This window comes from Pinus tabuliformis, chromosome 3_2 (genome assembly GCF_031772625.1).
Source record: "Pinus tabuliformis cultivar Carrire ecotype Pingquan chromosome 3_2, CPIR1, whole genome shotgun sequence".
NCBI classification, from domain to species: domain Eukaryota; kingdom Viridiplantae; phylum Streptophyta; class Pinopsida; order Pinales; family Pinaceae; genus Pinus; species Pinus tabuliformis.
This window is the reverse complement of record NC_142302.1, coordinates 447,363,850-447,376,562: the sequence shown is the minus strand read 5'-3', so window position 1 is coordinate 447,376,562 and position 12,713 is coordinate 447,363,850. Positions and strand designations below refer to the sequence as shown.

The following is a 12,713-nucleotide window of genomic DNA, read 5'->3' as shown; positions in this document are numbered from 1 at the left end:
TCAATTTAGATAACTTGCAAGTTTGTGAAACACTTAAGAAAATAACAATTTGACAAACAGAAAATACTTGATTGGAGTGGCCCAACACATGAATCCTGTAATGCAATGTCTTTATTACTCAATCCAGTCTGCTGACTTGAAAAAACGGTACAATGAACCCTTAGGTTTCAGATCAATACACCTATAGAAATGTCTAGCAATCCACCCTCTATACTTCGAATTATGAAGTATTTATATAAAAACTTATTACAAAATATGCCAAACTGTCTTGGGAATTATTCTAGAAAAAAGAAATATCTTCATGCAAGAAGATAGAGACAGATATGTAACTGTTGCAAGTTGTCCCTGTTTATTTGGCTCTGTTGTCTTATGCTTTGATCTTTTGTTGTTTTTTCTCCTTTTTTGTTGGTCTTCCACGCTAACTGTTCTTTTTACTTTGCCCTTTAACTGATACTCTTTGACTGGGTAACCTGCTAATTTTCTTTGACTGTTCTGTATCCACTTTTACCTTGCATTTTCATAGTAAATCATTTAACTTTTCCCAAGTCTTTGTGCCTGGTAATTTAATATTTACCATTCTTCTGTAGACTTCATCTGCTTCTGTGTATCTTGCAAAGGTGGGCTTGTTCACAAAAAGGTGTTTTACCTCATGCTGGAGGTAAAATAGGTTCTCAAAAGTCTGGTACAAAACTTTTCTTGTAGGCATCCCTTTCATAGAGGAATTATTGGCTTGATCTCTTGCCACTTCTCTGATTTTCCTGTTATAGTCTTCATGTGGCATTAATCTGTCATTTATTACCAAGGGATTTGGCAGACCTTTCTGCCTCAAAGCATCAAATTTAACCATGAACCTGCCTATAGCCAGCTCCATGGTTTGGCATTTGTCCTCAAGCTGCATCATTAACTTCCTCTTGGTGAGCACTTTATTTACTTCTAGTATAGTGCTAGTCTTGTCAGCTATGTCCAACTCCTGCAATTCATATTTGTTCTTGGAGTTAAGGAATTAGATTATTCTCAAGGCTTCTTCTGGCATATCTCCAAGTTCAGCCTTAACTCTTTGAATTGCTTCAGTAGCCTCTTTGACTAAAACATTTTGTTCAAAGATGACTTGTATAGATGGCCAAATATCATTGACAGAGTCAATGATATTGTCCCATAGTTGTTCTTTTGCTTGGGCAAGTGGCTCCTTTAATGTTAATTCTTTTTCCAAGTTTTTTATTCTCTCAGTCAACCTATTTGACTTTTGTACTTCATTTTTGTGCATAATCTGAGCCAGTTTCTTCTCATCCTCCAGACTTGTTATCTGTTCTTTGAGTTTATTTATCTCAGTGATCTAAATGGATATGTCCTCCATGGTTTTGACTAGTTTACTCACCTCATCACTTGGATGAGTTGCTGCTGTTGTTGAACCTGTTGCTGATATAGATGTTGTTGCAGCTGGAAGTGTTGTAGCTAGTGGAGCTGTTAGGGCAAATGAAGCTGCCAAAGTTGATGGAACTGTTGTTGTAACTGTAGGAATAGCAGTGGTTGTGGCTGTCTCAAGGTTGGCCTGTTTCAACTGTATCAAACTGTCCAATTCATTCTCCATTTCTTTCATTTGAGCATTTAATTAGAGAATGAGATCCATCATCTCCTCCTATTGGGTTTGGCTCTCTAGGACCTCCTTGGTTTGTGGATGTTCTGAATGAGGCAGCTTCAGTTGCTTCTTCAAAGCATCAATATCCTCATTTTTCTTCTTTATCAATTTTTCTGCTGCCTTGATGTCACTTGGATTATATCCAATCTCAATCACCAAGTCTTCCAATGACTTGATTATGTTATCCTTGGCCTGTGAGGATGCCTTTTTTAGCTTATACTGTGCTGTGATGTTGTCCAATGAGCTTTGAAGTTTCTCAATAGTCAGTGCTTTGTTAGTCATTGTGGAGTAAATCATCTCACCTGCCTGCTTATGGAATTCAATTTGGTCAATAGGGTGAACATCCCTGGCCAAAACTTCGAACTCTGCCTTCCTGTAGTCTGTTGATGATCTGGGCTGCTGAACTATAGGCTGCATATAGGTCATTTGCATCTTACCAGTTTTAATGTCAAAGGCTGACATTAATCTATTTTGATTGGCAGGTGTTTGTTTAAAGTACTGGGCATAAGTTTCAGCCTTTAATGCCTCATTCCTCAACTTAATTTCCTTGTACTTCTCTTTTATATCTTTCTCTCTATCCACTGGTTTGCTGGATGAAAAGACTTCAATACTGAGCTACTTTTCAATAATTTGAGTGTTTGAGGTGGAGGGCTGTTGAGTTTCCTCTAAAACTGGTTTCCTCTGAAACTGCTGCACCTTTACTCCTTCCAACCATTGTGTCAGTATCAGTGATTTCAACTGTCTCAATCATGTCTTCTTGCTCAGTTACAGGATTAGGCTTGGGCCTCCTCCTGTAATTGATCTCAAACATGTCATCTGTAGTGTCCATCCCAAAGCTAGAACCTTCTTCCCTGGTTCTTTTTACATTTTTGTCCTCATTGGCTGGAGTTTGTAAAATGGGAGTAATATTTATCTGTTCCTGTAGGGCTGGAACCTATAGAAAGGAACTAGTATCAATCTGCTTTTCCACATCTATTAAAGTATTCTCCACATCTATTAAAGTGTTCTCCAACCATTCTGACTGTTTGGCATATCTTTCAATATCTGGCCCGGGCTCATGTATGAAAGGGCTTAATTTGAACTTGAGCCTTAACTTGTTTATGACTCCATTAGGGTCATACTACCACATGAAACTGCTTTTGAAGTTCATTTGTTGTAAGATTTTCTCTGCCTCTTGTCCAGCTTTCCTATTGTTACAAATAAAAGGGCCCAATTGGTTTTTGATCTTAAATTGAGTCTTCTTCCTAGCTAACAGGAAATTAACCTCATCAGAGTTTACAATTTCCCTTAAATACTCTAATGCAAATATCCTCATGGGGAGGTATTTGGGCAGCTTGTAGAGAGTGAGTTGGCATCCATATATCCTGATTTTTGTGTGGTCCTAGTATAGATACCAGTCTCCCACTCTACTGTTCTTAGCCAACTGTAAAACTCTCTTAATCTCATCATTGATCCTAGGTTGATAGCTACAGGTTAGCATGTTTACAACTAGATGAACAAATGAATCAATGAACTCTTTACAAGTAAAAACAGTGGAATATCTTTGGATCAATGGTGTCCAAAAGATGACAGATCTTGGATTGCCCTTGGTGTCTAACTTTTGGATGTTGACTAGAAACTTGTCTGACTGAAAGTATAAGAACATGTGAAACAATATTGATGAGTATTTGAAGACTCTTTTATTTGGCAATCTGATAAACTGTTCATGGATTCTATCTGCTAAGAACTAAGCAAAATTGTAAACTGTAGTTGGAGGCTTGCCTGAGCAAAAAATTGAAAGGGAAGCAAGAACAACCTCCTCCACATGCTCATCAGTGGTGTATCATAGAATGCAAGAGAGCATGGTAATAATTTGTCTGCCTCTCTCAGAGAAAATGGTCGCAGCATATGGAGGACTATCTGTAGGAGTATGAAACTCCTCTATGATGAAAGTCTGAAAGATCTGAGCTTTCTTGGGAAGGTCTAGCTTTGTGTAGAGTTCAAGTAAGCCTTTAATGGAAAGTGGGGTCTCATTTGGGCTTGGCTGGATCTGCAACATTTGATTTATTAACTCTACAGTAATAGTGAACAAAACTTGTTGGTCAAGGGTGACTATGCTTCTTTGACTTGGAACATAGCAAGCTTGGCAGAAGTGAATGATTTCTAGGAATAGGTGTACCTATGGGAACAAGTACTTGGGCAAATTTGACTCCCATAGGTAAATTTCATCATTTTGGTTCAAAAATTTGTCTTTACTCCACCAGTGGAGATTCAATAGATGGCTAGGGGAAGCAGTGTCTTTAATTTGAAACTCTCTGTCGGCCAATGGGAGGTGGTCAATATCCAGGTGAGGGGTTTGCAGAGGTCTTACATCCAGAGAGCTTTGGGAAGCCATAATTTGGTTTGTTCAATGGAATTACTTTCTCTGTGGCTTTAGGGGTAAAGTCAAAAGGTTTGGAACAATGGAGAGGGTAATTACAATCTGTAGAAAAGGGTTTGGATGCACAATAAGTTTTTCTTCAGTTTAGGAAGGTTTTTTAATTAATTTAATTAATTAACCTTTTAATAATTATTGTGCATAGTTCAAATTACAAGGTTGTTCTGGTTCTTTCAAGAATACCTGGAAATTTGCAATTTGGTGCGCAGACAGGGTTCTGTGGTGGCAGCAGAGGCTTCTGAGGCTTCAATTGTCAATTTACTGCTTCAATTTGGTGTCTGCAGCGTCTTCGGGTGGCAAAAGGTGGTTAAATTGGTTGCTTAGAGGTGCAAGGTATCGAAATTGGTTAACAGAGGTTTGCAGTAAAAATGAGTGAAAAGAGAAAAATGGGGCTTTTTCGGCCTTTTAACCAACAACGGTTACATTTTGGCGCGAGAATTTGGTAAATGAACAATGGGCAGTTTTGCTTTTACGCGGGGAGGCGGTTTTAGGCCATATCGCACCGCTTTTGGGTGGGGGCGGTATTTTTCGCGAGCACGCAATATAACCTAGTGCCGCCACGTAACCAACAGTGCTCGGCCAAAACCGCGAATCTCACGTGCTTTTGGACCGTTAATTGTCAAATTGTGAAACTGCACGATATAAATATGCGCCGTTGGATCTGGGGGTGGGAGATCAGAGGGATATCGCGTGGCAAAGTTGCACGAACGGAGTTGGAATGTGGTTGGCGAGGCCCGAGGTCTAATTACAATGAATTGTAATTAATTAAAAAAGTAATGACGGGATTTTAATTATAAGCGATGGGTTAATAAAGGTGGGGACCATGGGTTTATATGGCGGAGGGTTTTAACTTTTAACTATACACCAAGGTTTGGTGAGTTAAAGGGTGTCGGGGAATTATAAAGCGGGATTTTAGAAAATAACTTAGGATAAAGGGGTTTAGTGGGTTTTTAAGGGGAAAAAAGGAAATTAATAAGGGGGGAATGTATTATTTGTGATGGGAATAGGTTTCACACTTAGGGAAAGGGGTTTTGGGAAGGGGGAATGATTTTTTAAGGGTAATGTCTAGGGAAATGTGTGAAACAAAGGGAAAAAGGTAAAAATGAAGGGAAAGGGTTTTTACAAGTAATGAAGGGAAAGGGTTTTTACAAGTAATGAAGGGATAATGAGGGGAAATTAATAAACTGAGTATATGGGGGGTTCTAGTGAGATGAGGGGAAATTAGTAAAATAAGCTTTGGTGAATGTCCTTTCTCTTTGACAATTCCTCCTGCACATGAAAAATAGGATTAAGCATGATGAAAGTGCTTTTTGACTTACCAACCTTGTGCACTTGCAAAACTTCTTCTACCTACCCTTTATTTACCCTAGCATTTTCTCTTCATTTATTGGGTGCATTTGAGCTTGCGGTCACTCATTATTATTTTCTACCTAACTACTGATCTGCCAAAATTAAATAGTTTGGCTAGATCTTTATCCTCTATCTATCAACATGAAATTTAAAGCATGATTGAATCAAAATTAAACTATTTGACCATCATGGATTGTGGCATTTTTGACAAGTTGCACACAATCTTATTTTGCAAAGTAAAATAAAAGTAGTGGCATTTGAATTTGCACACTTTCATGATCTATTCTTATCTCTTTTGGGGGTTCATATTTTTTTCATTTTTGATCTTTTTCTTTTTTTTTGTCCTTTGATTATTCTTTTAGGAAATTTTTATTTTTAATATGGGAAAACATTTGCAGAAAAGCAAAGGTATGTACAATATTACAAGACCTAACATAGTCAAATCAAAATTATGAATCCTATTTTTACCACATATGTAAAATGTTTACACCATGGAATTCCCTCAACTCAACACCAAAGCAAAGTGCCATAAGATAGCTTGATGTTAAAATTGGCAACTAGGGCCAAATTCAACCTTGGGACAGCGCATTTGATGGAGATGATGATTACATTAAATTCCTCTTTTCGAGAGGACCAAAATTGATATAAAGAACATCTCATTTGGACAAGCAAAAGTGTGATTTTGAATTTATGCCCACACATGTGCAAATTGTCAAAGTCGGCCACATCATCATGTAGGCTCAAGAAACCCAATGGACGTGTCTCTTCAAACACAGCGAATTGTATAAATACAAGTGACCTCACACCTCATTTGGCATCATCATCATTCACACATTCTTCTCTCTCCTTCTCTCATTGGTTCGTACAACTATTGGGCAACTCCTCTCTCTCACACGTGTGGCAAGAAGGACGAGTTTTCTGGGCTGAGTTGCAGGACCAAAAATTACAGGCAGCAGACCAAGTTTGACCAGCTTTGACTACAATTTTTGGAAGATTTTTTCTGTCTCTTTAGGCCGCATTTCTGGGCACAAAAATTGAGGGAATCTGAGCAGTTTGACTAGCATTGACTTCAGGGTTGACTGCAGTTTGATCGCAGAAAATTACAGCTGTTTTTCTCTCTCCTTTGACCGAGTTTGAACGAGCTGTTTTGGGCTGACTTCAACCTCCTGATCAAGCCAAGTTTGACTGGGGAAATCCGAGCTGTTTTGAGGATCATTTATTGCTGATTTGACCAGCATTGACTTTCTCGCCAGGGATGATTTGACTGCAGTTGACTGCAGATTTTGATAGGGTTGTTTTGACTTTGAATTTGGCAAGTCAGTTTGACTTTCGTACTCTCTCTCTGTGCTGAACTTTTGATATAATAATAAGAAGATTTGATCAAAGGGTGTTCCCCATCTTGGGGTTTTTCCCTGGCATCCGGCCAAATCTGGTGTTTTCTTGTTTTGGCTTGTCTTCTGCATATTGTTTTATGTTCTATCTACTTTTACTGTCAATGTGTTTAATGGTTAATGTGATTGCTATTGGAAATCTAAATTGGAAATTGCCATTGGGCTGTTTAAGAAACATTGAAGCAATTGTGCTAAGCATAGAACATACCATTGTTAACTAAATTTAACACTTGACTCAACACTTGTGTAAGGCATACATATGAGCTACAACTTAGGAAAAGCATAATATTTCCATTGCCTACTTGCTATTCACACTAGTATCCACTAGGGGGAATTGTCCTTAGGCCCACATTGAGAATCTACATGACCACATAAGTATATCACATATGTACAATGTCCATACCATGGGATACCCTTGAGTCAACAAACAAGCAAACAAGATAGCCTGGCCTTGACTCAACGCTTGCGTAAAACATGCGTGACTCATATCCAAAGAGGTCACTAAAAATAAATATTATAGGAGATAAGGTAAGACGAGAAGTTTGTTAATGTTTAACAAAAAACAAAAAGGTTAGAAATTATTGAGAATATAACAGTTTAGAAATTGCACTCTCCTTTGCACTAGGTTAGAAATTATTGATAATATGACAGTTTATGTGACACAACTATGACAGTTTTGCAGTTGTTAATTTGCAAAACCACATGAAAATGGCAGGAAAGCAAACTGTGTTTGATTTAATAACACTTGTAAAATGTTAAGGATCATTTAATAACATTTGGGAATTGTTAAGGATGGGTAGAAATTATAAACGAATATATTTACAATGCTTGCAATTTGCTCTTGACTTGCCAAAAAAACTCAAAAGCTAGGTTGCATGGAGATCGATATAAAAATGAATCAATTTTTCCTGGATTTTTTGGAAAGCAGTTAGCGTGTTTTAGGACTTGAAGTTAGGGTTCTTTCTTTTAAGTATATTATATTTTCGCCTTTCTTCTCTTTAAAAAAATATTCCCTTTGCAGAAAATTGTATAAAAAGCAGTTTCGGCATTTTGGACCAGTTTCGGGACCATTTCCTGCAGCAGATCCAGGGCAAATCGGGTTCATGATCTGATCCAGGATCCCCAAATGCTGGCTACAGAACAGCCGAATCTGGTAACATATCTCCAAAGATAGCAACCAAATCCAGAAATTAGAATAATTCATCTATCCCTTTAATAGAAATTTCCGAGACTAAGGACCTTTTAAACTTGCTTCACTGCTAAAAAGTTACAATATGTTTTCCAAGAACCTAAGTGTTGTCCTCTGCCTAGAACAATGGACAACGTTCAATATAATTGCAACTAGAAGCCTTATTGCACCAAGGACCCGTGTATGGGACTTCAGTCTCTGAAACTAAAGAGATAGAAAACAAATCAAAGAGTTGGATCAACAAAATAACAATAAAGAATCATTGCCCCTTGCCTCAAACAGATTATCTCCCATATCAGCTTCAGGGTATTATATATTTTTCAAACTTGATTTGAGTAGTGAATCACTGAATATCATTTAAGTTTAAAAGCAAATGATGCTCAGAAATCAATATCTAAGACAAAAATGCACTCATTTGGATGGTTGGTAATGCCATTCAAATTCAGTAATGCTCTTGCTATATTCATGGGACTAGTGAACAAAATCTTCCAAGATTTCTTAGATGACTTTAGCGTCATCTATGTTAATGGCATCCTCGTCTTTTCCAAAAACTTGGAGCAGCATTTAGAACGTATCCAGAATACCTTAGTAGCTTGTTGACTAACATCAAGCAAATCTGTCTAAATGTTCTCTCAGAAACACAAAAGCATGATATTTGGGTTACATTACCAATGCCAAAGGTGTTGGATAATGTCCAAGTCCTACTTGACTTGCCTACTCCAAAAACTAAGCTAGAAAACTTCCTTGGCTTAGCCAACTTTCATTGCAAATTCATTCTAAGTTACTCTACTTTTGCTCTTCATTTACATAGATTAATTAAACCAAAGATAATAAATCCTTTTTTTGGGACCTCTAAGAGTCTAATCAGGATCAAACCTCAACAAACCTCAGGCAACATCTTTCTTTAGCCCTAGTTCTTCCTCTACTTGATTTGTCTCAAACCTTTGAAAGTGAAACTAATGCTTTGAAGAATGCCTTCGGTGTTTCCCGCAACTACAAAGGTAATCCAATTAGTTATCACTTAGAAACTCTCCCCCACCAAATGCAAGTTCAGAGTCTGAGGTGTTTCCAAATTCTGGGTAAGAGGCACCTGCCTGTACAGAGTCTACTGAATCTCATTATCCATTAGTTGTACCAGCGAGGCCAAGTGAGAGGACCTAATGCTTCCACAAGAGACACCTGCCTGCACAGAGCCTACTGAATCTCACAATCCATCAGTTGTACCAGCGAGGGCAAATGAGAGGACATAATGCTTCCACAAGCCTAGCCAGTTGCTTGCACATTTCTCACAGGCAAGGTCCTGAAAGGAACTTTCTAGTAACTAAGCCTAAGAGAAAATAATAAATTATAATCCTTGTACGAAAGCAATGAAATCCATGGAATTGAAAGTAGGCGGGGTTAGTTAATGCAAGGGAAAATCTTATAAGCTATTTATTTTCTTCTTAAGTATTAGTTACCAACACAGATCATTCACCATTGTTTGACAATTGGTCAAAACATATCAAGTATGTCAATTTCACATGGGTTCATATTGCATTCGTAACTATTTCTTTTGCTTAAAAAGTATAAACATTATGTAGATCCAAAAGAACAGTCTAAAAGGAAAAACGCCACCACAAGTGGCAAAAAACTTACCCAACCAAAAAAAAAAGTTCAAAGAGAACAGCTGATGAATTCCTCAATACAACAAGAAAACCCAACAGATATATGCCACTGTCTTGCAGAAAACAACCAAACCAGACCAAACTTACTGCCCAGCGAAAACTAATTAAAGTGCCCTAAAGATTTTTTTACAGTATTTCCTCTTATCCTGATGCAGCAAATTCGCCCGTCCCTAAACAGGCAGCATATCAATTGATGCAGGCGCGCGAGATATTTACTACACTAAATTCGCTCAGGACTTACACCTAGCCCCACTGCAAACACATGCAACCCTTAAGGGGGGAACGAATCACTAGAAAACTTCAACCCTGATGGGGGTAATAACATCGCCCTGCCAACAAGCCCCCTTGACAAAAATTCCGAAAAATAAAAACCATCTATTTAACAAAAATCCAGCAACACAAACGCACACAACGAATTATGCTCACAAGTAAAGCAAAATCCAACCATGCCTAATTAATTGAAACATAATAACTGAACATTCCTGAGCAATGGAATAGAATCTGAATGTACCCCAAAAAGACAAATTTAAGAGGAACAGATATCCAGACGCCACCCTACACAGGCTGTTATGCGAAAATAAAATGTATGTTTTGTACATCAAATACAAACTTTGTAGTGATATTTAAGTTAAAATTACAGTCGGCCAGGTGTAAACCTAATAGCGGGTAAAATTGGTGAAAACCAGACACTGACCTTCATTTTCGAATTCCTCAAATTCATCATCGTCTTCGAAAAGATCGATTTTGGGCTCTTCAGGAACCTCCTTGGGTGCATTTTCTGGAGCAGCAGTTGCCATCTTCACCAGGTTCAGGTCTAAACGAAAATGTCTTCCTTAACAACACAGTTCATTCAATCGGATTGTCGACCTATATAACGTTTGGGTAGCTAACTGCAACCCTCAATTGTTTTGGAAAATATATGGTTTAACTAGATCCCGATTTATTTATTTTTATTTTTTTTAATCACATGGTGAATCGGTAACTTAACTGCGAGCTCATGTGACTTACCATCAAACCACACATTGATTTATTAAACATGCCTAAAGATTAAAAAAGTTGTGTGGAAATTTTAGAGGAGGAGAGAAAAAGGATCCTCACACCAGAGTTGTTAAAGACATTGCTTATATGCATAGCGAAAAAGGTATCTTCACACACAAGTTTTAAACCGCCTTGCTTCTTTTCATTATAATTGGCATCGTTGGTGTGCTAAGGATCTTGGCGGTTTACTCTTTTTTTTATTTTGTTTAGGTGGGAAAATTAAATCAATAAATTAATAGTGACGATTTTTTAGTTGTGTTTATGAGATTTTTAAACCATCTTAGATCCATTTTAACACTGGATCAAATCTCTCGAGGTGTAAACTTATTTTTTGAGTGAAAACTTGAGGAAAGGTCTGCACCTCGAGAGATTTGATCCCTCTCGGCGCTTGATAGATTTTGTGTTAAGATAGATCTAGGTTTCAGTCATGTGTGGTCATACAAAATTCGTTGAACATTTAATTATATTAATCATTTTAAATATACTAAATATGTCTAAGATTAATTTGGTCAATTTAATTTAAAATTTGCTTAGTTACCTCAGTTTGTTGAGATGAGAGAAACTGTGAGTAACTTGAATGATGAAAAATGATGAAATGCAAATTTTGAGTGCAAAGTGTCAATGAAAAACTTTTGATAGATAGAAAATGTGAATACTAAGAATATAGTCAATTACAAACAATCTTCATTGCAACTATTTTCTTTTATTGTTCCTATTGTCACACCTTTTATTTTTTCCATTTTCTCATATCGATCATATGAAAAGAGTAGTTGGAATCATAGACCATTCAAATATTTTTTCTATTGTTCATTTTGTAACACCTATTATTTTTTCCATTTTCTTATATCAATCATATGAAAAGAGTAGTTGGAATCATAGACCATTCAAATATTTAACTCGAAATATTGTAGTAAACAACATACCTTGTCTCTGTTGCTCTCGAATATTAATAGTAGTTTTCTCCAAAGTCAATCATTGTAACTTATGGAGTGTTAAACCCCAAATAGTTTTCAATGGTAGTTACTTTTTATTACTACGTTGAAATGCGAAGTAATTAACAATGTACCGAATGGGAATAATAAGAATGTACCCAATTATAAATAGTTTATAGTTTCAAGAAGCAAACATTTTATTTAGGATGAAATTTCAAGTATTGTATTTATGGTTGAATATTTTTTATGTGCTTACATTGAGAGAGTGTGTGTGTGCTTTGGGGGTGAGAAAGAGAGAAAAGGGAAGATAGAGGTATAGATGAGGCGGAGAGAGGGAAGAAGAGAGAGGCAAAGACAAGGAGGGAGGAAGAGATATATATATATATATATATATGGAGAGAGAAATGTTAAAGAGAGAGAGAAGGGGAAGAGAGAGAGAGGGAGGGGAAAGGGAGGGAAGGAGAGAGAGATAGATAGATATAGAGAGAGTGTGTGTATGTTTAGGGGCTGAGATAAAGAGATAGAGAAGGAGAGACAATGGGAGATAGAGATATAGATGGAGGAGGTAGAGATGTGCTTACATTGAAATCAATGCACAATATTAATCTAATTACTTTGAAATTAATGTACATCATACATCTTATTGCATCAAATCAGAAATCAACATCTACACTAAAATCAATGCATCTAGTGCAAACAATCAAATAGGATTAGAAATCAACATCTATACTGAAATCAATGCATCTAGTGCAAGAAATCAAATAGGATTAGAAATCAATATCTACATTGAAACCAATGCATCTAATGCAAGAAATCAAATATGAGTAGAAATCAACATCTACGTTGAAATCAATGCATCTAGTGTAAGGTATTAAATATGATTAGAAATCGACAACTACAATGAAATCAATGCATCTAGTGCAAGTGATTAAATAGGATTAGAAATCAATATCTACACTAAAACCAATGCATCATGTGTAAGCAATCAAATAGGAGTAGAAATCAATATCTACATGAAACCAATGCATCTAATGCAAGCAATCAAATATGAGGAGAAATCAACATCTACGCTAAAATCAATGCATCTAATGTAAGGT

The 12,713-nt window shown here is 36.8% G+C and overlaps 1 protein-coding gene across 1 annotated transcript in view; it reads right to left on the bottom strand.

The window, feature by feature from the left end:
- LOC149181226 (protein DSS1 HOMOLOG ON CHROMOSOME V-like) overlaps positions 1-10,574 on the bottom strand; it is a 33,272-nt gene extending 22,698 nt beyond the window's left edge. The window contains exon 1 of the mRNA XM_089416516.1: positions 10,341-10,574. Coding sequence (XP_089272642.1) covers positions 10,341-10,443 — 103 coding nt within the window. The 5' untranslated portion in view covers positions 10,444-10,574. The remainder of the gene's footprint in view (positions 1-10,340) is intronic.
- Positions 10,575-12,713: the final 2,139 nt, after the last annotated feature.